Source organism: Stegodyphus dumicola, chromosome X1 (assembly GCF_044657685.1).
Source record: "Stegodyphus dumicola isolate Sdum_Otavi_A_Nest chromosome X1, ASM4465768v1".
Taxonomy (NCBI): domain Eukaryota; kingdom Metazoa; phylum Arthropoda; class Arachnida; order Araneae; family Eresidae; genus Stegodyphus; species Stegodyphus dumicola.
In genome coordinates this window covers 228,147,387-228,173,118 of record NC_140780.1, presented here as the reverse complement: position 1 = coordinate 228,173,118, position 25,732 = coordinate 228,147,387, and the positions used below count along the sequence as shown (strand labels likewise).

At 31.3% G+C, this 25,732-nt stretch overlaps 1 protein-coding gene across 1 annotated transcript in view; it reads left to right on the top strand.

The window, feature by feature from the left end:
• LOC118189022 (pseudouridylate synthase TRUB2, mitochondrial) overlaps window positions 1-25,381 on the top strand; it is a 57,609-nt gene extending 32,228 nt beyond the window's left edge. The window contains exons 4-7 of the mRNA XM_035359551.2: window positions 9,946-10,089; window positions 10,369-10,441; window positions 24,576-24,712; window positions 25,034-25,381. Coding sequence (XP_035215442.1) covers window positions 9,946-10,089; window positions 10,369-10,441; window positions 24,576-24,712; window positions 25,034-25,344 — 665 coding nt within the window. The 3' untranslated portion in view covers window positions 25,345-25,381. The remainder of the gene's footprint in view (window positions 1-9,945; window positions 10,090-10,368; window positions 10,442-24,575; window positions 24,713-25,033) is intronic.
• Window positions 25,382-25,732: the final 351 nt, after the last annotated feature.

Sequence of the window (25,732 nt, the reverse complement as noted above, 5' to 3'; positions counted from 1 at the left end):
TATATCATCTAAGCGAAGTGGCACTTCTCTCTGTTTGCATACAGTTTGAAGAGCAAAAGCCTTTCGAAAACAGCTTTGAGATCGGAAAGGTGTTTCCCGAATGATTCTGACAACATGATTATGTCATCCAGATAGGTGAGGGTTAGGGTGTCCTCAAGTCCATTGCAAAAACGGCCTATCAATCTCTGGAATGTTGCTGGGTCATTCCGAAGACCAAAGGGCATAAGAAACGATATGTTCCGAAGAGACACACAAATGCTGTCTTGTCTTGATCATCAGTATGAACCTTCACTTGGTGATAACCTGCACGAAGATCAAGGGTGGACATAAAAGGAGTAGGTTTTGTCTCATGTAACTGGTCATCCATCCTTGGAAATGGGTAGGAATACGGAACCGTAATCACATTCAATTTCCGCTAATCTATGCAGAGGCATACTGTTCCATTAGGTTTCGGTATTAAAAGAACTGAAGATGCATACGGGGATTCACATTCTTCAATAAGAGCTTGTCAATTTCTTGCTTCAAGATTTCTTTCTTGGCAGGGTTCATTCTGTATCGTGGTACAGCTACTGGGGGATGGTTTCCAGTTTTAATTCATTGTTCTATGAAAGGTGTTGCTTCTCCCCTTGGTTGGAAGATAGTTGAATATTGACTCAATAATTCATTTAATTGTGATCTTTGATGAGCCAATAGATGTTGTCCTTCACATTCTGTTAACAGTACAGTGTCAACTTCCGATGTACATTTGATTCGATTATGTACATTTGATTTCGGATTTAGAATCATCATCAATAAACTTAAACTTTTATTGCGGATTATCGTGGTAAAACTTCCAATGATTTTGTAGATCTAAAACAATTCCAGTGCTTCTAAGAAACTCCGATCCTAAAAGTGCCCTGTTACCCTTTGCTGAGGGAAGTGCAAATAAAGTTATGCGGAATGATCTTCCTTCAATGTGAATGTCTACCTGGGTCATGTGGACTTCTTCGTCCCTTTGAATACCATCGGGAAGAGTGACCTCCATAGTAGTTTTCTTAAATTCTGATCCCTGTTCTTTCAAGAGATTATATGTTTCTCCCACTATAGTGCGAGTAGTGCCAGTGTCAGCACAGTCAATTCCCGTAAATGCGTTGATTTTTTACTCTTAAAAGAGTCGTGTGAGGTGTCTCTCCAAACACAGTATGTAAGTTTATTGCTTAGAAGTTGGCTGATTCTTGATTGCTTTGAAGTCAGCTGATCAGTTGGTTGATTTTCTCTCATGCCAGAATTCCTTGTCGCTGAGTTTTTAACAAGTTAAGATTTTTATAATTTTTAGGACCACTACGTTGAGACGGCTTTGGAGTGTTACTACTGAGGTTTCTACTCCTGATGTTTTTATCTTCTTCATATAAATCTAATTTATCAGCCAGTTGAAGCGGATCAGTCCACTCGGACCAATGATCCACAAAATGTTCTGTATACTCAGAAGGGGACTGTCTTTTAATTTGGTCTGATATTATCAAATCCTTTAATTTCTCAAAAGTATTGGCTTTTAATTCGCCAATCCAGCCATCAAAGAAATTTCTCTAATCAAAGTAAAAATCTCGCCATGTACTATCAGGACTTTTGCAATGTTGTGAAAAGAACTGTCGAAACTTTTCAGTGTTTAATTTGAAACTCTTTAAGAGAATTTGTTTGATGTTGTCATAATCTTGTGCATCACTAGCAGATTCCTTTGCAATCAGTTTTGCAACGTCATTAGGTAACAAACCTAAGAGATACACTACCCATTTCCCTTGAAGTATGTTGAAAATTGTTAGTTGTCTTTCAAATAAAGTGAGAAAAAGGCTCCATGCCATCACTTTTTGGATTAAAGTGAGGAATTAAAGTTTGTAATTGTAACTTAGGGATATCTATGTCAGTGGGTTTCAAAGCAGGTACGAAATCATGAATAGCACCTGAACTAGCTACTTGTGTTTTCAATTTCTCAAGCTCGTGCTTGCGTTCTTCTATCTCTTTCCTTTCATTATATTCGCATTCCTCACGCTGTTTTCTTTCATTAAATTCACGTTCTTCTATTTCTTTTCGGTCCGCAATAATGCTATAAAATAGATCTTTAATGAACTCTTAATTATATCCCTTACTCATTAAAATGGCGTCCTTAATATCGACTATTGCCATTAGTTCCGTAACATTTACACCAAGTTTGTTTGCTAGAACACACATATCGTGTTTACGTCTTTAAGAAAAAAAGCGACATGGTGATGTGTTTCACTTAAAATAAATTCTTCGATGAAAAAAACACTTTATTATGGCACTAACCAGAAAGATGTAATGAGGTCACCTAATCCAGAAAAGATTTGTAGTCATTTTACCACAGAATAGCACTATACAATCAATGTCAAATAAGATATTAAAAAACACTCTCTTCCTTAAAAGAAAACATTTTACAGGGCTTAGAAATGGCACAGTTTAAATACCATCGATAAAATCCTTTTCTGTTAATTATTTCTAGTCTCAAAGAACAAAATAAAACATTCATGGATGGCAATACACTTATGAAACTAAAAGAATTACGCACATCTGAAACATATATCAATCAGTATAAAAAAATAACATTTTCCAAGAAAGAATCTTCCTCTTCTTTATATCATCAAATATAAACAATTTTCAGCAATGTAACTGGAAATGCTAGGAAAAAAAGTGTCAATAAATAAAACTGTTATAGAGGCAACAGGGTAATAAACATGTCATTGAGCTACAAGTTTGTCAAGTTAAGCTCAAATCGAAACTATGTTTATAAGATTGAATACATTCAGCATATTATAATAACAATTTCCAATACAGAATTTTACTCTTTAAATGCCTCACTTTGAATATATTACACCTTTTTATGTTTTACCACATTAACTATTTTGAAACAAAACTGAATATTATGATTATGCAGTTCTTGACCACTCATTATGTGTAAACAAAATGAAAGAATTTCTTAATCACTTCAAAATGATACAATATTCATAAAAGATATATATATATATATACACTTTAAGAACACAGTAAAGTATTTTGACGTTTTCATATTTAAGTATTTTCACGTTTTCAACATTAAGAGTTAACACATTATAGATTATTAGTGTTTAAATGCAAAACAAATTATATCGTTGAAACCAGCTATTTGTTGCTGATAAGCCATCAGAGTGGCACACTTACACACAAAATTTTCATACCTGATGGGCGAGGTATTTCATTGTCTTAAGTTTTAGGAGTTGTATCCAGCGGGTGTGGTTGCAAGTACTCTTTCTGAAAAAGAAAGTGAGCAAAAGCCAAGAAAAATTCTTAAAGCTATTGTTCTAACTATTAATATTCGAAGAACCACCATACTGTACTTGCCTTAGAGTAGAAGATCTGTTAGTTTAACTAACAAATGTCTTTATTAATAACTAAACATTACAGATATCAACTTGATATTACAATATAACTGCAAATATTATAAGATTCAAAAATTTAATACAATCCTTACTTAGGATTACAAAGAATAATAACAATAATAATAAATCTATCTAGGAAAGAACACCTTTTAATCTTCTTCCTCAAAACCCAGACAGTTAATTTTTTAACATCTTCTATTCTGTGAGAACAAAAGTGGTCCCATGCTAGTAGGGCAGGTTTCTTTACCAAACTCTATGTAACTGTAATATTCCCACACTCCGCGAGGAAACAAGAAAAGAAATTGCATAATTCCAAATAGATGAAATTTCCAGAAATGAATGTAATCAAAAACTGAGTATCAGCATATAAGATGCAGTATCGATGTATAAGATGCACACCGGTTTTTCAGACCTATTTTCAAAGGAAAAAAAGTGTGTCTTATATATGGCAAACATATATATATATATATTCGGCAAACATGGTATATCTTCTTTTGGAACTGTTATTCCAGAAATTTTGACATTTTTCTAATAATTTCTTTGTCAAAATATTTTTAAATTATTCATATGGAGTAGATAGAACAACTTATATTGCATCCTTTTTTGTAGCTAATTTAGCAAGTCAGCTAACTCATTAACCACTGAGGCCAATATGACATCTTATCCAGTGGAACTTGATTTTTCTCTTAATTAATACTTCTAATAAAATCGTATGGGCTTTATAAACCAAATTTTTAAAACTTTTAGCAGATGTAATAGCTTGAATTGCACTTTGACTGTCTGAATAAATATCATCTATAGCATGTTTTATAGAAATCCATTCTAATACTTTTAGAATCACATAAACTTCTGCTGAAAAAACTGAGTTATCACTGAGTCTAAATCCTTCAGTTATACTTATTGATTCATCTGAAAAACCTATAAATGAACATCCAACTTTGCCATCAATTTTTGAACCCTCTGTAAAAATTTTATAAGCTTTTTTTTGGGGGGAGGATTTCTTTATCCCATTCTAATTTGCAATAAAGAGCAGGATGTATTTTATTCTTTAAACAATGAATTTCATTTTCTGAAATATTTATATTCATACCAAATCTATGGACCAAGCCTTGGCCTTTCTTTAAATCAAATAATAATTTTGTACTTAATTATTTCCTGATTATAAATTACTTAAATGTTCTTAATTTTGGCCAAACTGGCAAAAGGTCTTTAATTTTTTACTCATCTGACATTTCTGTTTTTTTTTCGACTGCCATTTTGAGTAGGAATTAACATTTTGGAGGAATATTTTTTTGTTGATGCATTGACAGATAATATTTGATGAGTTGTTTGAATTCTTTCCTACTTCTTAAAGTAAATTGTGGATATTTGAGTTTTAGAAGTAGGAGGCCCTGTTTCAATTGAAACATAAACACTTTGAAGTAATTCTTTTTGCGAATGAAGAGTTCATAAAATATTACACCAAAAACAAATTTTCCCTTTTTCCGATATGAGTTCTTTTATTATGCGGCTCTAAATTTGGTGACTTATCAACATTCTGGCAATTTCAAAATCAGTTTATATACAAAAATTTTTATTCTGAGATTAGCGAAATTTTAACAATTATTTTACAGACATAATAACATTGGTAAATATGATAAAAATATTGATAATAAATTAAAAGTGTACTTAAGAAATGAGATTAAAATAAAACATTTAAATTTTCTCCTGCCATATTTTAAAGTGATATTACTTTACATTTTGGCGATTTACAAATATTTTGATTGTGAAAAATAAACAAGATAATAAATGCTATAATGTTTCTAAAACACTTCTTAGAAAAAATAAAAATGCACTGTAATTATTTAAAAATAAATTAAAATTTTTTAAAATTTTTTTCATGTTAAATTTTTTTTTTCCATGTAATTATTTAAAAATATTGTTGCGAAATGTACAGACGCGGTAAGAGAGTTTCTCCGTAAAGCAGTTTTAGTGTTGCCATAAAATGGCAAAGGAAGGCAGGGTTGCCACATTTGGCAAGAAATCACCCATTTGGTGACAAAATTGGCGATATGCCATGGACGGATGGAGAACCTTCTGGAACGAATTCCTACCGGTTTACTCCAGAATGTTCTCGAACACGAGCCGAAAGCTATATAAATCCTGCTGGTATGCAGACAGGGAGAGTGTGTGCCTCATCTAGCTAGCTGATAGTCAATCATTGAGTGAGTGTCTCGAAGTCTAGCGCCGAGTTGGTCGTCAAGTGCATCGGAGAGTCTCTTAGTGTATCGCGGTTAGTGCCTTGTCAAGAGAGCAGGGTTGGGATTCTGGTGCTTTGCAGTGAAGCTGTCTCCACTGTGATAGCCTGAAGGCTGTGTCACTGATTGTTCCAGCAAATGTATAGTAGATCTTCGATGACTGTAAAAGTGTTTTGGACCTGTTCTGATCAATATTGGTAAATAATAAAGTGTATTTCGATACTTCATCAAGTGTCGTCGTTATTCACTCCAAATCTACGAACCCCGTATGAACGTGAAGGAAGAAAATAATGTAACAATTGGTGCCAGAAAAAAAAAAAAAAAAAAAACCGATGCCAGAAAAAAAAACACAACAATATTTAAATGTGTATATTATTTTCCTCTTAAAAACTCACTTAATCGTTCTCTTCTCAGAATTTTTTTCAAAAATCTTCTAACATTTTTCTCTTTCAGAGTTGGTAGGGATAATTTTGCTTTCGGATTTTGGACCTTGCACGTCGAAACGTCTAAAGGCAAGATTTATGGATTATTGTTTTGAAGACAAGATTTATAGACCTACAGTTTCCAGAAAATGTGATGAAATGAAAATGGTCTTTGTGCTATTAGCACGTAATGAATGTTAGGAAATTTTTGATGAACTATCTATCTTTTGGGGAATTTTTGGAAGAACCATGGAAATAAAATCATTTGAATTTTCTCCTTTCCCTCTCAAGTTTTTCTCTTAACATGTTTATTTTCCCTTTATTTTATTATCTTTCCACCAGACGCAAGTATCGAAGCAATCAGAGAAAGCAAAGGAATTGAAAACCAACAATTAAATGAAAGATTCTTCATATAAGTGCTTGCCTTAAATTTTCTTGCTTGGTGCTTCACTAAATTTTAAAAGCTCTGCCACATTGGCTAAAGTGACGCTCTTGACCTTATATCATATTTATTTTTAATATTCATATTGTTAAAAAAAATAAAATTAGCAGTTTTTTTTTCGTATTCTAAATGCAAGCAGTTTTTTAGAATAACACAAATTTTTAATTAAATCTGAAAATTCTAAAAAGAAGAGGAAATTAATTGAAAAAGAAATTTTCTCTCTCTTTATATATATATATATATATATAAACCTCTCGAGAAAATTATTCTTCAAAGGTAAATTGTTGAAACATAAAAAATCCGGAGATGAAGCAAAGACTAGTGGGAACCTTGATATGTTTATTGAAACAAATAAACAATAAAAAAGATGCTAAAGAGAAGGAAATCGATGTAAATTACCTAAAACATTAGGAAAATTTTCAAGTTAAAAAGATGCATAAACATTTTGCTGTTGCTACAAAACACAAATTTTTTGGTCATTTTTAATCTATAGTAATAATATTATTTTTGAATCATTATCATAAATTATGACTGTTGTAAAATGTTCTTAGTGCTTTTTCATGGATATTTTTAGAAATAAAAAAAAAAAAAAATTATTGTAACCATGGAAATCTACGAGGCGTATTCGGAAACTAAGTACCGCTTTGGAAAAAAAAAAAAAAAGTAGTAAAACAATTTTTTTTTAATCCAATTTTATTTTTACATGAAAATACATGTCTTAAAATATTTTTCAACATGGTTTCCGCCAATGATCAAACACTTGTCATAGCGGGTGACCAGTTTTTGTATACCATCGTCAAAGAAACTTCCCCCCAGTTTCAATAACCACTACTCCACAGCATTTTTCGTGTCATCGTCAGATCCAAAGCGCTTGCCACCAAGCTCGCGCTTCATGTGCAGTAACAAGTGATAGTCGGACGGCGCCAAGTCCGGGCTGTACGGCGGGTGATCGAACTGCTCCCAATGAAACTGTCGAATTAATGATTTAGTGACACCAGCAGTATGGGGCTGAGCACTGTCATGGAGCAACACAATTCCTTTACTGAGCATTCCTCTTTGTTTGTTTTGAATGGCATGCCTTAGTTTTGTTAAAGTCTCACAATATCGTACCGCATTAATGGTTTCACCTCTGGGAAGAAATTCAGTAAGCAAAATGCCTTTCCTATCCCAGAAGACAGTGCACATGATTTTTTGTGATGACATTGTCACTTTGAACTTTTGTTTTTTCGGAGAATGAGTGTGTCTCCACTCCATCGATTGTTGTTTCGATTCTGGTGTGAAATGACACACCCAAGTTTCATCACCTGTCACAATTTGGTTTAAAAAGTTTTCTCCCTCATCACTGTACCACGTGAGAAATGTCAGGGCACTACCAAGTCGCTTTGTTTTGTGAACATCAGTGAGCATTTTTGGAACCCATCGGGAACACAGTTTGCGATAATTCATGCGGTCAGACACAATTTCGAACAAAAGAGTACGTGAAATTTGTGGAAATGCCTCTGAAAGAGTTGTCATTGTGAAACGTCTGTTCTCATGAATTGCTTCATCAACTTTCCTTACCAAATCATCGGTGACAACAGAAGGTCGACCACTCCGAGTCTGGGCGTGGACATTTGTTGGACCTGCATTAAACATTCTTACCCACTTTCTCACCATTCCATCACTTATCGCGTATTCACCGTAAACTTCTGTCTTCGGCCGGTTTAACATTCCTTACGTTCAAAAATTTAATTACGGCATGAATCTCGCAGTCAGCAGGAGAACTAATTGTCTTAAACATTTTGAATGTGCACAGCAAACTGAAAACACAACATAGAGCAACCAAACTGGTGACAATTGAAAGTCGGTGAACAAGAAAGACTAGTGCGCATGCGTGGGCCGCCTACCACAGCGCTGCGACGGCGCTAGAATGAAACAGTACTTAATTTCCGAATACGCTACATATTATGACTAATCCATATCTGAGAAATGAGATTCTGGTAGCACTGGTTTAAATGGGAGGATTCCTAGTAAAAAGAGCCCTGTTGGAAGCGAAGTCCCACCTAGCTACGGAACTAATGTTGCGGCTATGTGGGATTTTTTCAAACCTCGCCGAAAATTTTATAGTGTGTAGACTACTCCAGCTTTTTGTAAAAGACTGTTGATGAAATTGGAATTTCATTTTCTTTTAAAATTTTAGTGAGAATAATAAATTTTTTTGTTGCTGTTCTATTTCAGTGCAAACTTTTTTATTTCTGTTAATTTGATTAAAATCTGTATTTGCTATTACTTTCTTAAAGACGTTGGAGTACCAATTTATAAGTTTTATTGTAGAAAAGTAAAATTCTCTTTTATCAAATAGTCTTATTTCTTTAAGATTATGAATGTCAAGATCTAGATAATCTATAATTTATTTTTATTGGTTTTATTAAGTTTTAGACAGTTTAGGTAGATGTTGCTAATTTCAATAAGATAATTACTGTTGGAAGTGATATCACCAATACATCTGAAAGTGTGTTCAGAATTATTGAAATCATTATCAGAAAGGTTTTTAAGAAATTTAAATTCTTTGGAAAAAAAATATTCCTATCTTTAATAACAAATATCCTAGGTTGCATAAATGAGTTGAATAAGAACTCCGAATGGAATACCATTTGTTTGTAGGTAAAGAAATTTTTAATGTTTTGTCTAGTTATTGAAAATTGAGAAATAGAAATATTCTTTCCATTTTTGCAAATTCAGAATAGTAAGCATTTCAGGAAAAAAAAATGTCAGCTCAAGAAGACTTTCGTGGATTTCTTTAAGTGGATGAGACGTATAGACATTTTCAAAGTCACAGCAGACTTTTAGCATTGCAAACTTTTAGATTTTTAACTTTCTCAATTATTTGTGAATAATCCAGTATTAGTTTTTATCAGCATTAGCTTTATCAAAAACTAAATTATGAATTGATTTATGCAGATTTGTGAAAATATTAAAACTTTTAGTGTCTAATAAATTTATTTTCCTTGATTTTGACATTAGAATTTTTACTAGTAGAACTTTCACTGCATTGGGAAGGAATACAGAATTTTTGGGTGAATGTTATAATTAAATAATTTAGAATGGTCTATCAGCTAATTTTGGATAACAGAAATGTAGTGGTTTTCAGAGAGGAAGGGATTCAGTTGAATCTTATGTATGTCCTTTTGGTGATGTTATATCAGATTTGATTGCATTTATCTTCCTTTGCATATATTTGCATTTATTTTTTGTGGTTTTTGTATTTTTTAAACTTTTGGTGTTTCATATTTCTTCAGTTCTTCTGAATTTGGTTTATTTTGCATATTTTTAGGGAATTTTGAAATATATTGGTATTCAATTTCACGCCTTTTGGGTTTTTGTGGAATTGGTTCTAAATTTCTTACTTTTTGTCTCTATATTAATGTATATATATTTATACTGTTTTCTTCTGTTAGCTATGGCAATCAATGATGGATGTAAAAATGTGACAGATTATCAAGAGAGTAAATTTCTTTCAAAGTATGAAATTAAAGGAAAGTTTGGTCAGGCCACAGACACATTCATGGCAGATGGAAAAGTTAGGGAACGATCTACATTTGGTATGTTAAAAAAAATTTATGCAAGACTTTCATAGTTTTACAAGTTATTTGAACACGTTTGAAAATGACTATTTAATAATAAAATTTTTACTCACTAGATAAGTATTTATAGTCTTGTAATTATTTGTGGACAGCATGTGTGTATTATTTCTCCTTCCATTTTAAAACTGTAATTTACCTTGTTCAGTTTTATTTTGAAACTTGAACTGTACTGATATAGTTTGCATATAAATTTAATTTTAAAGAGTAAATAGCATTTTATAACTTTGTCTTTTTAAGCTCATATCCGACAAGCAGCTATTGATCGTTTGTTAGCATCAATACAAGCATCTCATCAAGCATTAGCATACCAGTAAGTATGCATTCTATTTAAAACTGAAAATATGTATTTTATGTCTTTTAATACAAATTTTCAACATAATATTCTAAGAAATATGTGCTACAGTACTTTATCTGTAAAATGGTACTGTTATAAAATTAAATAATGTATAATAAGGACGAATTTTTGACGTGTATGTCATTTTGCTGTTTTGGAGGTGTATGCATTAGTTTATTAGTATACGTATTTTGGAGCATGGTCTTGATTTGATAATGGCTCTTCCAGTCTTTGTGAAAGCATTTACTGCTGTGCATGTGGTTTATGTCATGTTTAACTGATAAAATATTGTTCTGCATTGAGTTGACATACTGCATTTTTCAGTTCTTGTGAGTAACTTGAGAAACTGCAGTTTTCAACAGAGCCATGCAGACAGATTTTAACACCCGAGGGAAATCTCAAAATTGCACCCTTTGATTGTATTTTATCTTTTTTGCATTAATATTTAATTTGTTATATCTTGTCTTACCTCATTTTTAACAGCTGCGAGTACCCCTTACTTCAACATCAATATGGGTTTGTTTTTCACTTTCTTTCTTTTTGGAAAATTCATAAAATAGTGATTTCCATACCTTTTTAGACTCACAGTTTTATAACTCTGCCTAAGCATCCTTGTTATATTTATTTCAACTCTTATCCCAAGAGTAAAGTTCAGAGAGTATTTTACTTTTTTGCATTTACAAAAGAAATTGTAGGACCAGGAAGTTGTTCTAGATAAATGAAAGTTGGGAGGCATGTTTACACATTTGAAAGATTGTATATTCAAATTTTACACTAGATGAATAATTGTGGACCTAGTAGTGCCACCACGAATATGGTTAATTATGTTTGCTTTAAATACATGGTTTAAATTTTGGTTGCTTTATTTATCTTCTGAATTGGGCACTTTGAGTGAAATTTGAATCAAGAATGCCTTTAAAGCGAGGAAGAAGGCAGCATTTGCAGCGTACTGAGTTTAGACTAGGCTGTGTAATAGGGCTATGAGAAGGTGGGTTTCTTTTTGTGATCTTGCAGAAAGACTTGGCAGGCATGTATCCACTGTGTATGCAGTGTTGGTAGCTGTGGTTACGGAAAGGTACTATCTCAAGAAGGCCGGCATCTGGCTGCACATGTGTGGCCACTCAGAGGCAAGATTTCTGTATTCGCCACATGTCTGTTGTACACTGCATGTGTGCAACAAACAATCATGCTTTTGTTGGCACCAAAGCGACACAGCAGATTCTAAGAAATCAGTTATTTGAGGGACAGCTTTGAGTCAGATGACCTGTAGCAGCTATACGACTAACTTCAAACCAGTGCCATGTGTTACTTCAGTGATGTTTAGCAGAAGTTCATTGGAGGGAAAAGTGTAGATCTGTATTTTTCACCCATATTTCTATCCTACTCCTTAAATTATGCCAAAGCACCAAGTTTTGTTAAAAATCGGTGAGTAGTTTTTAAAAAAATAAGTCTCAAAATTTTAGTTATATCTCCTTGCTGTTGTTTTTGGTTCACAAAACTGAAGTGTTCTGTCAAAGGAAAGTGTTTTTGCTGTCATGGAAGAGATAAAAGGAATGTGACATTCCACTAGCCATGCCAAAAACAGACCTGTGCAAGTCTTCTGTTTAATTACTTGTTCTATTTGTACAAACTATGATATACCTACATCGTAGTACTTTGTTTTAAAACTAAGTATTTAACAAGTTTAAGTGTTTTATGACTTTGATCATATCTCTTCTTTTAGTTAAAATATATGAAATATAAATTTTATATTAACCTTTTACAAAGAATGTTTTAAATAGCTAGTTTTTTCTTGTATGATTGCAGATAATTGAACAAAAATATGCTCTTTAATACGTCATTTACTGGTCTTCATTCAATGTTAATATCGCATCACTAAATGGGACAGGATAAATGTTGGATTCTGTTGACCAAAAAGTTTGGGAGATGCTTTATTCATTTATCATTTGATCACATTTTAACTGAACTATTGTTTTCCAGGTTTTACTTTAAACTTAATTTACTGTTAAAATGTCTAGAAAATGAATAACACTCTCCCTGATAGATACAACTAAGTGGCTAAATTAAAATTTTAAAAAGTTTGATTGGAATACAAAATTTATGGAAATATGACTGTAGGAAAAAACAACATTCTTGTGTGAGCTTTGAACGCAAATGTTTCTGAAAGAAGAAATTAGAAGAAAAAAAATCAGTTTGCAGAAAACCGCTTCAAAGAAATGTCGAGGTTCAGATCATATTTTGTTGAGGTTTTCGCTCAGTGCAGTGGATCAAATATTCCAGTGAATGGGTGTATACCAGTGAAAAAGACAGAAGAAATAAGTCTAGAGAGAGCTGTTTTTCCACTAAAGGGCTATATAAATTAAAATTATGCAATTGAACACTATATCCAGGGATCGTATAGTCCTTAGGTTTTTTGGAATCGATTTTTGGTCTTTTTAAAAGTCCTTAATTTCGGCCAAAATCAGCAGAAGGTTCTTAATTTTAATCATCTGAAATTTCTGTCTTGTTTTTATGACTGCTGTTTTGAGTGTGAATTATCATTATGGAGGAATATTTTTAACAGTTCACTAAAAAATATGATTATCTTTTGAATGGGTTATAATTTGTTCCTATTTCTAATGTAAAGGGTGTGGTACTGGAGTTTCTGAGCAAGGTGTCAAACATAAGCATTTCAAAATTATTTCATTTTTTCCTAATGAAGAGCATTTTAACAACTTTCTGCTTTTGGGGAGGTGAATTCTTTTATTAAACGGCTCTAAATTTGGCGACTTATACTCATTTTGGTGATTTTTAAGATTAATTTCTATAGAAAATTATTAATTCAGAGATTTGAGAATTTTTTGACGATTTTTTTGGAAACATTATAAACATTGATAAATTTAACTAAAATAATGGTAATATATTTAAATTACCTTTAAGGAATAACATTAACCCCTTAACTGCCGCGGGCGTATATATATGCCTTGCTCAGCCGATGCGTTAACTGCCCCAGGCGTATATATACGTCCTTCCAAACTGCTATCATTTGCTTTGCGCTGCTACACCTAAAATTATTCGCAAAGTTAACGCATCGGCTGCGCATCTGGGGCAGTTAACGCATCGGCTGAGCAAGGCGTATATATACGCCCGCGGCAGTTAAGGGGTTAAAATAAAAAGCAGCATTACTTTCCATTTTGGCGACTTATTATATAGTATTTTAATCTGAAAAATAAACAAGGTAATAAATGCTATAAAGCACAGTTTACAAAACAATTTATAGCATAAAAATTTAAGCAAAATAGCTATATAATTAATTTAAAATTTCTTCCTTTTATTTTTTCATGGTAAGAATTTTTCCCATGTAATTGTCTTAGAATTTTCAGAATTGTCAGAATATGTATCAGGTTTCTCTATAAAATTAATATTATACTTTTTCCACTGATTTTTTTTTTTTCAAAATATTTCTAGCCCTTTTTCTCTTGCAGAATTGGTAGGGCTAATTTTTCTTTAGGATTTTACACATTGCAACTTGGAAAGTTGAGAAGGATTTGAAGGCAAGGTTTACAGACCCACACTTCTAGAAGGAACCAGAAAAAATTGACAAAATGAAAATGTCTTCATTGTATTAACACATAATAGATGTTTTTACAGAAAGTCTGTGATGAATTTCTTACATTTTGGGGAATTTTTGGAAGGACAATGAAAACACGATGTTTGTTGTGCTAGAAGTCTTTTTCTTAATGTCTTCCCTTTATTTTCTCAACTTTTTACTAGACACAAGTATAGAAAATATCTAAAATGTTTCATATCTTTTCGCATGGACAGGCATTTATAGAAAAGAATTTTTCTATTAATAAAGAAATTGAAAACTGACAATTTAGAAGATTCACCTCATATGTCTCAATGGATCATACACAGGGTTGGCGCAAGGCATTTTCCTACCTGATGCAATCTCCATGGATCCTAAATTCTGCTCCCACAGTCTCTCCGAAAAGTCTTGTCATTTCTAGATTTTCTTGCTCCGTGTGTCACTAAATTCTAAAAATTCTGCCCCATCAGCCCTGAAAACCAGCCCTTTTTATACATCATTTCATATTTATCAGCTTTTTCTTTACATTCTAAATGCATTTGGTTTTTCAGAATAACAGAAATCTTTAATTAATTAAAAAAATTGTAAATTGAAGAGGAAACGAGGAAAGAAACTAAAGAGGAAATGAAAGAAATTAAACTATACATAAAGAGGAAGAAAATTATTCTTTGATGATATGTACAGTTATGCAAATTAGCCAGTGTTTTATAATTTTAGACTTTACTATAAGTTCCCCTTTCCGTTTCCTCAGCATAATTCAAATCAGATAGATTTTAAACTGAGGTTTTGAGACTGAAAGATAGAGTGTTTCTGCCCTCCACTTGAGATGTTGCATTAGTTTCTGCCAGCTCTGATAATTTTTAATTATTCATCTTTGCATTATTGCCACTAACATTTGAATTTGTTACGACAGTAGAGTTACTGAACCAGCTTAGATTAAAATTAAATTGTGTAGTCTTTGACTATTAGTCCACATTTTTAGTTTGAATTTGACTGTTCCTGTTTAATTGCATCACCACTAGCTGTAGTTGATTTTATCAACATAGGAACGTGACTGTGTGTTCAAAATTTTTTTTAAATAAGAGGTTTATTTAAACCTTTATATGACTTTGTAGCTACTTTAAGACAGCGATAATTTGCTTGATGTCTGTAAGAGGTTTTGGACTATTTAACTTTTTACCAGATCAAGCGAAACATCGTTATGTACACTGTTAAGAGACTGGCAAATTAGAAGGTAAAGCACATAACTAGCGGGAACATTGCTTTGTGTATTCAAACAGAGTTTTAATTGTTAGGAAAGATGTTTAAAGGGAAGAAAATTGATATAAATTAAGCCAAAATGTCTGGGAAGGCTTCAAATTAAAAAGACTCCTAAATATTTTGTTATGTGTTGTTGCTACAAAATGTAAATGTTTTGTAGCTTTTAATGTGGAATAACTCTAATACTAAGACACAATAACACGCTGAACAAATACTAATTCAGAAGTCAAACAACAAAAATCGGCGTTATACTCTCAAATTTTCACAGGACTAGTTTCGATGATTTTACCGAACCACCATCTTCAGCTGCAAAAGTGCAAATGGTTGCGCTTTTGCAATGGCAAACATTTGCACTTTTGCAGCTGAGGATGGTGGTTTGGTAAAACCATCGAAACTAGTCCTGTGAAAATTTGAGAATATAACGCTGATTTTTGTTGTTTGACTTCTGAACCCTAATACTGTTTAAGAATCAATGTTATGACATTAATTTAAAACTGACAATTTAAAATTATATGCATTTTAAACTGTGCAATGTTATTAGATTTTGATTTTAATAGCGCTTTTTCAATAAATATTTTAAAAAAATAAATAAAATTTAATAGTTGTTATGTAAATCTGTAACAATTAAGGGTATTTAACTACCTAATTTAATTTTTTGTAACTAAACGCTCACCTTTAAAAGTTATCTGCATATTAAAGTAAGTTATGGCCTTTTATTAATCGTTATTGTGGTAACAAGATACAGCACAAAAGTGTTAAAATTAATGTGAAACTTATTCTTTGCATCTAGTGAGACTTAATGCAAAACAACTTATCATCTCTGGTGCATTAGTGGCATATTGGAAGCTTAAAATATATTAACTAGGTTACAATTCCAGGAACTCTACATGAAGCTGTAACACTAACTGCGTCAGATAGATGGAGCACAACTAACTTTCAGAACTTGCCAATCTCAAAATTACATCAGGCTTTCAGGTTTGTTCTGATCAACAGATCTTTCTCTAGGCAAGCAGCAGCACTGGCAACATCCAATTCTCTGTTGCGAATCATGCTGATCATGAATTTATTTCTCATTTTAACCTATGCCATTTGACATAAAATCTACCTGCTATTTACTCAACCTCTAGAATAAGTATGTGGCAAAATGAGACATAAAAGAAAAAAATCATAAAGCTAACTGTTAGTAAAACGTAAATAAAATGTCCCTAATCTTCTTTCATATATGTCCAACTATTATACGTGTAAAATATTTAATGCTACCTGATAAATTTTATAAAGTTAATTTTATTCTCAAATTTGTTTTATGGTTATGTTTATTAAATTATGTTTAATAAGAATGCATCTTACTTACAGATCTATTTTATTCTTAGAGGGTTATTACAAAAATGAAGTTCAGACATAAGTTGATTGAATTTTAATTGAATTTATTCGGCTCACATTAGCTGTTAGGTCCTTAATTTTTTTCATTAATGGCCCTTAGAAGTAATTAATTTCCATGTGCAGAAATGTGTACGAACCCTGTATATCGTGTCTTAAGTAGAGGATTCAAAGATGTATCTGCCGAATTTACTGAATATTCCTGGATTTATCCAAGTGTATGGTTATCAATTAAAAATGTTTTCATAAGAGATGAAACTCATCTTTTCTTTCCTCATGCCTTCAAAATGCCTAGCCACTAAAGACATTCAGTATTGTGTACAAAATCGCTTCATTATCTTACTCTAATTACTGATGAAACGGAAGCCAACACCTTTACTTGTAAGAATATTGCAGAAAGCAAGCTGTGTCAAAAGTGAGTATGGTATATAGTGAATAAAAGAGGCAAAATGATTGGAAATATATTTGCAGAATGCCCGAAGAAAATCATTTAGGCATTAAAGTTTTCTTGAGGGCATTAAGTATAATAATTTAAGGCCTTAAGAAAACAAAATGTTTATTTATTTGTCTAAAACTTCGTCTTTTTGTATTATGCTGTTTGATTTTTACAATTTAGAAAATGAAAAATTTGAACTTGTTTGGAAATCTGAATAATATGTCAACAATGACACAGTGATAAAACCATGGAGAACTGTTTATATGCACAACTTTCTAAATTAAAATGTAGATGATACAACTTTTTCATTTATGTATCTTTTCCGAATGGCCCATTGAAAGATGTTTCAAATGTGCTCTTTAGTATTTACTATTTTAACCACTTCACCGTTTGCCCGATAGAGTATCGTCAGTTTGAAATGTTTATTTAACCGTCAGCGACGGCAGACTATCGTCGAGGTGAAATTTGGCATGAACCGTGACCCCCGAGAGAGATTCGACGCTTCTTATTTTTCCTACCCCTCAGTACCAGTCGAAAAGGAAAAGAAGTGATTGATGGCTTAATTGACCAGACTCACTCCACAGATTGTACCTGAAAAGCAAACGATGGGGGATCGCTTTTTCCGAGGGAATAATCCCCCTTAACACAGATTTCGAGAGATGCACAACAATTCACACACCTTCCCATTAACTGACAAACAAGTCTGAAGGTTTTAAATGCTATCCTTTCAAATCCGAACGTGGCCTTTTCTTTTTCTTTTCTTTTCTTTTCTTTTTTTTTTTTTTGAGTACATACACTGTATACTCTGAACTCTTTCTGAAGTAATAAGAATTTCGCATAGAAATAATTCCCTTACCCCTTCATGATTAACTTAGTATAAATAAAATATTTTCTGTTTTAATTTTGATTCCTTGAAGAATTTTTTTTTTAACTTTTTGAATGTAGAGAAATGAATTCACTTTGAAAACGTACCACTTTTTCATGTTATTTGGCTGTTTTTTAGTTGAAGTGATTGTATTCGCTTTTGTTTTATTTTATTACTGTGAGAAGTAAAGGAAGTTTATAAGCGCGAAAATTTTTGGGGTTCATATTTCATCGGAAATATCCATTTTGCCCGTTCCCAAATCCATTTTCACAATCCTTTTCCAACTGTGCGTACGTACAGAATAAAGAAGTCATTTTTTCTTAAATGGGTATTTAAACAGTAAAATAGATTCAAAATAGATTTTTTTTCCTGACATCTGTATGGTACGTACATACGTATGTATGTATCTCGCATAACTCAAAAACGATTAGTCCTATAACAATGAAATTTTGTATGTTGGGCAGCTATAACATCTAGTTGTGCACTTCTCTTTTTTATTGCAATCGGCAGTACCAAATATATATATATATATACTGCCCCTTACCAGCTTAAATGTTTTTACACGGCTTTTATTTTATTTTCTCAATCTTTGGTGGTAGTCATGTATATCCAATTATGAAAGTATTATAAATGATGAAAATATGCATGTTTTGACAATGTCAAATTAAAAGAAAAAAAAATTATTTGGATAAATATTGAAATCTATTTTTCAATGTGTTCTTCAGGTTCCCATGCCTATTTAGGCTAGTTCTGTACTCGTTATGAAAAAAAAAAAAAAAAAAAAAAAAAAAAAAAAAAAAAAAAAAAGTTACAAGAAGCTTGACATCTGCACGACAAAAATTTCCCGGGATATTCAGTGCTATTTTTCGTCTCATTTTCAACTTGCATGAGGGATCGGTTAATTAGAATAATTCGAGAAAATAAGTTTAAATGAAACGCAGAAAAAATATGTTAGATGTATACGGCAAAGCATTCGAGGGCTATCTGCATAAGAGGAGGGATGCCTTCGTAGAGGCCTTTGTAAGGGAAACTGGCTCGTATACATGTTACAAATCGGAAAACAACGAAAGCGCCCATGCAGCCAGCCTCTCCGCAGGGATTCGAACCCCAGACCAAACTACCAGTTTTCAGCGAGTTTACCGCTCAGTTGCTGGTGGGCTCACAAAAATAAACGAGATGTTTTCATTTTTTGGTCAATAGTTTAACTTATTTTTGGAAAGAATAAATCTTAATTTATTCTTCTTTGGTTATTATTTCAGGAAAAAAAAAAAAAAAATAGTTGGAAAACTTGTAGGGAGGGAACTAAAATGACTACTTCTTGTATCCATAATAATAATAAAAAAATTTTTTTAAACCTTCTGGAGCGTCTAAGTCTTCTTTATTAGGACTACAGCAAAGAGTGGTTAATATCTCTTGAGAAGAGAAATAAGAGGGCAGAGGATTAATATAAAAGTGATAAATAAGTACATAAGTACAATTAAATAATTAAAAATAGAGTAAATAAATATAAACAAAAAGATGTCTAACAGCAAATAAACTCATATTAAAATTAATAATCCCAGAATAAGAATAAAATCGAAAGATTAGAATCTTTTTGCTTGTGGAAAAGCAAAAAGTAAAAAGAAAATTTCTTGCATCTGCAAAAAACAGGCTCTGGTCGCTTTTCAAATCAGGCTGCACAAGCTATCGTTTTAGTTTGATTTCCACAAGACTTCTAATCACTTGATGTTATCCACAATCTGGGATTATCATTTTGCATGTTATTTTATTTGCTCTTTTTTTAATACATATTAGACTTTTTTTTTAATCTAAATTTATTAGCCCAAAAGAGCTATTAGTCTCGTTTCGGAATTTTTGCTTTGAATCACTTTATTGCGTCGAATCACTTTAGATGACCGTTTCACTTTTCAGATTGTTGCCGCAAAATATGCTATTTCTTTGCATCATTTTTAAAGAAATTAAATATTGAAGAATTTGCATGGATTGTGAAAAAACGATGTTACACTATCAAATTTTGAATAAAGCAATCCTTCATGCGAACATGTGCACCTGAAATCGCGGATTTTGAATTTCGAATTTGTTTTTTTTTTTTCATATTTTGTAAAACTCTAATTCATTTTCAATTAATTGAAAACAAGCAGTGGCTAAATAAAACATTTTTATCTCCAACTCGCCAGACTGTTGCCATTCGGAAAAAGATGTAAGATATATGTCTTTCAGTATCAGATATGCTATGATTTTGCTGCTGAATAGAATTTATGTAGCGAAAATTTATATTTGATGAATAAAGTTAACATATGAAAAGTTAGTATTAAAAAGACAAAAAAAAAAAAAAAAAAAAAAAAAAAAAAAAAAAAAAATGTGTAAGCTATCTTACTAAGAAAACTGAACACTAATATTTTGAAATGAGAAAAGACTGAATAGAATATAAAAATGTATAGCAGCTTTTAACATTGTATCGGAATTCTAAAAATAGGCTGCTTTTAAAAAAGTGATTTTGCTGTTGAACTGTATGTGCGATGAAAGCGATGCTTATTAATAAAGCTAAGAGGACAAACAAAAAATGGATTGAGTGAGTGCAATAGCAGATTAAGGAATCAGCGAGAGTGTTAAAATACCTTAACAAACCCCTTTTGGAACGATCGTTAAAATCTGAAAAACCTTCAGATATTTTGTTACTCTATTTTGTATTTAATTGCTTATTTTGCACTTTTAGATTTATTTTCTATGAGTACTTCTTCCGACAGTAATTTGATCTAGATTTTATATTGTGCATGTACCTAAAAATGTAAATAAAAGCAACATGATTAATTAATAAATGTCTTCATTATTGGTTAATAATTTATTTATTAAATTTAAACTTTTTATATTAAGTTAATTCTTATTAATCAATTATTAATCAAATATGATTATGTGAATTTTATTTATTAAATATAAACTTTCGCTACATAAAATTCTATTCAGCAGCAAAATGACAAAATATTTGATAATGAAAGAGAAATATCTTATTTTTTTTCCGAATGGCAACAGTCTCGCGAGTCGGAGATAAAAAATGTTTTATTTGGAATAGTGTTGCCACTGCTCGCTTTCCAATCTTTGAGACTGTTAACTAATAATTAATTAAAGTATTACAAAATATGAAAAAATAATAAAACAAATTCGAAATTAAAATTTGTGCTTTCAGGTGCACATGTTCGCATGAAAATTACATTATTCAGAATTTGACGGTTGTATCTACCATCATTTTTTCACAATACATGCAGATTCTTCATTATTTAATTTCTTTAAAAATAATGCAAGGCGATAACATACTTGGTGGGAACAATTTAAAAATGATTCAGACATTTAAAGTGACAGGACGAAAAATCCCGATATGAGATTAGTAGCACTTTTGGGCTAATAATTAAATGTATGAAAATATATGAGAAGTAATTCGAGCGTGTTTTATTACAGTGCATTAAGAAAAATAGTAGCAAAACATTATTTATAACTATTTCAAATAAGCAAATATACTGATTTTTGCTTTAATTAACAAAGCTTTTATTTCACAATCAAAAATGGCATTTGCATTTGAATAACTTTCAATCGATTTTACTCTTCTTACTAATTATCAGATGCAAATCGAAAAGTCCTAAAATGCATAGCATTAGATGAGACGGATGCGAGTTTTTAACACGTTTATCATCACATCATTACCCCGAATACACACACACACACATTTATATATATATATATATATATATATATATATATTATATAAGATATTAAGATATTTTATTTATTTTTATGTAAGATTTTTAATTTAGGAATATTTCGTACGAATATAGTTTTATTATTTATAAAATGATGTATGATATATTACACTTTAAAATTATTCCTATATTTAAAATAATTATAAAAACAGATTTCCAGGGACGACATAGCTTGGTCTTAAATGGTAGTGTGCTCAAAGCTGATAATATCTCCTCTACGAGGTACCAGCTTTTGTGTTCGATGGTCGCCTTTATGGGGTTGTCACTGACGTCCTTGAGTGTGACAAGTACGGGGTTCAGGTTCATTTCAATAGAATTTCTCAATAGACCTCACAGGTAGTGGAAGGGGGAAGGAAATATTTCTCTCGTTAACTGAGCTAAATTTCAGACACAAAATGTTTACCTTTGGAAGAGAAAAATGGTACAAAATATAGAAGTTTTGCTCGCCGGTGAAGTGGTTAATGCAGAATGCAGTTTTCAAGAGAGCATCATGATGAATATTGGTGAGAAAATATTCTTTGAAAATAAATGCTATTCAAATAAATAAAATCAAATGCAAAAATAATAATAATATATCTATAATAAGTATGCTTAAATAATACAGTGGGAAAAAATGAATAGAAATTTTTAAAATAACCATTTGAAGAATTGTAATTTAACCACACAAATGAAATAATTGAAAGGAAATTCTAAAAAGGGGAAAAAAAACTGTGATTAAGAAGTGATATGAAGTAAAAATATATGCGAGGAAGAGAAAATGACACTTTTTCCCAATCACACATAATGAAAGTAAAATGGGTTTCCATAAAGAGAATTTGTAAAGTGAACTATTCTTGACACAAAGTAAAAAAAGTGCACCAATGAAAATTTCTGAATGACTGATTAAATTTCACATGAAATATTACAAAATTTGTTTTTTGGGCATAATTTGAGTTGTAGAATCGAAATATTCACAAACATTCCCATGTCATTTCAGAAAAAGTTCAATTTTGTGTCAACATATATATGTTAGAACAGTTGCTGTAAACAAATCTAACATATATCCTAAGTCGCACTTTCGAGACATGAAAAATGCAAGTTTAATTTTGTCAATCGGCTGAGTGAAATGAGAGATATTGAACTGTCCGATATTTTTTGTACAAGTATCACATCTTTTTGCATTTCAAATGGCTCTTCTCGTGCATACTTTAACCTGTGACCTTGAAATATTAATCAAATAAATATGTTACCTAGACAGATACTTTACCTAAATTTTATTTAAGTTATTTCTTTGTCTTGGGATTTAAATTTCCATCAGTGTAGTTCAGACATTTCTTAAAGATAAAAAGTGAGGCTACACTGTACTAAATATTGCATGTATCTGTGTATATGTAGACTCAGGTTAGATATGCAAATCAGCATCAGGTATTATTTTAAAATTTGATATTCAATCATGAAAACTGTTTGATACAGCTTTTATGGATGTTGCAATAAGTGAAGCTCAAATTAAATTGTCTTACTTTTCTGTTTTTATGTTTGCTCATTTATTCATTGTGAGTAGTGATAATATTGTACATATACTTCCATATTAACAGCCATTTCAGACTGATAATCATGCAACAGAGTGACTGTTAACCCATGTGCAATGAAATTTATCCTACAGTATATGCCACTTAATATTATCATTCGGATATTATTATCAGTGACCTGAACTCCCATTTATTTTTATACGAAAATATGGTAGATACATCATTTGGTGTGATCTACAGTTTGTTTAACATGATCCAACTATTATAGAATAAACTTTTAAAAATAAAGTCATGAAATATAGATAATTTTGCTATATAAAGTCAAAATAGGTTTTAAAATTTTCTGAGTGACAGAGAAATATTGCCAGGGGAGAGGTTATGCCACCAGACAGCTTGGTTTCGATCTCAATAAAGCATTTAAAATTAGGCAATAAAGCAACTTTAAATTCATATAGATTTTGAATAACTCTATCACTTTTGAAGGCTGTCATGGACAAGGTAATTCTTCAGGAGAGAAAAAAGAAATTATACAAGATTTTTTTTCTTTCCACCTTGAAAATAAATTGCCTGAAAACATTCTATGATAAACTAGGGTGCTTTTAAGTTTAACTTAAAATTTTACATTTGCATGTTCTCATCTAGAGGGATGCCTTCCAACAGATAAGAGTGTATCATCAGTCCAATAGTCTCAAGGTGTGTTACGAATAAATTATAAATGAAGATACTGTGAACAGTTCATTATCAAACTTTTGCATTTTCCTAATTTAAATGCTGTGAACAAATAAATATGCAAACATAAATAAAACAAATAAATATGAATACATATTTATTTGTTTTATATATTTAAATTTAAATTCCATTGCTACTTTCAAGCATATCTGATCTGGTCTTATCATTTAATGTTGTTATTCGGTTAATGTTATCAAAATAGCCATGGACTAACATGATCACGTTAAGCAGAGCCTATTGTAATTCCCTGTCAAATTATAGTAAGCTTTTGTGACAGTTTTTAGCAGACCCAGTTTGGCTGGATGGTTTCTGGACAGTCATTACATTAATAGAAAAAAAAAAAAAAAAAGAAAAAGACTTTATTATATTTGTCTTTTATTATATTTTCTTTCTAAGTATAACTGTTTGAATGAATAATAATTTTCAAGTAATAAAAGCCATGAATTAATTTTCTTGTTATGTGCCATTCCCATGAAAACTGACCATTACCTTTTCTTATTAAGTCCAGTTGTGTTAATTGCTTTATGAAATAAATTAAAATGAAATTTTCTCAGTAAAATATAATTATTATGTTTATTTTATAAAAACTATTCTTCCTGCCTATGATCTTAACAGATATTCTGGAGTTGACCTTGGAAGTCAAGAAGCATATGAATTAGCTAAAAAGGGAATTATTCGCCCTAGTGGAAAATCAAATCCTATTATCTATAGTATCAAGTGTTCCGAGTTTGACCTCCCGCATTTTGTTCTTGGTGAGTGAGCTGACTGTTTTTTTGTTCGCATCCTTTCAGAGTAAAAACATTCCCACATCATGCAGCTTTGAATTTATTTCCTTTATATTTTCTGTATGTCCAGATTAAAATCTTTTACCTTCCTACTTTACTGAATACAAGTGAATTTTCATAACATTTTAGCAATATTGGTTATATAGTATAAATTTATAAAGTTTATTTATTTTTAGTAGGGATTTTTTTAAGTGTTTTCTAGTGTATAACTATGCTTTATCAGAATTCTTATTTTTTATTAGAAGTATTAATTAGAAATTTGAAAAACTTTTATATATCTTATTTTAGAAGTTGGATGCATCAATGAGACTGATCTGTTCCTGGCTGAACTAATTCATCAGATAGGTGTATACTTAAGAAGTTCTGCTGTATGCACACAACTACGTAGGATCCAGTTTGGATACTTCACTACAGAACATGCTTTGTTACGAAAGCACTGGACACTTGAAAATATTCTGAGCAATATTACCTTATGTAAAGACATTCTTGATGGAGATACTTTTGTGCCTACCTCAGCTCATTTTAAAGTTGTAAAAGCATCAGACTTGGAACAGATTGTGCTAAATATGCAAAACAAGGTTAGGCAGGAGCATTTGTAAATAGTTTTATTAAAAATTGTTTTTTGTCTATAAAGAATTGTTTTACTGACCATTACTATAAGACTGTCAGTGTAGCATTGTTTGTGCATTATTGCTACATTTACATCTAACATGAGTACTTAGCTATTTTAAAGCATAACTAGTAGAAGAGAAGTTATTTTTGTGTAAGTCATGAATAGAGTTTCTTTAACATGTTAATAATAGTGTTGAGAATGAAAAGCTATAATAATTTCTTTGGTTCGCATCTACCTGATGCAGGGTGTTGCAAATCCCAGAAAGACAGAAGTCGTTCCGCAAAATGTGAAAAACACTTTATTGAAGCACATAAAACACACAAGGACAAAGATGATATCCAAAACGTTCCTTACATTTCTTTCCTCCTAATCAC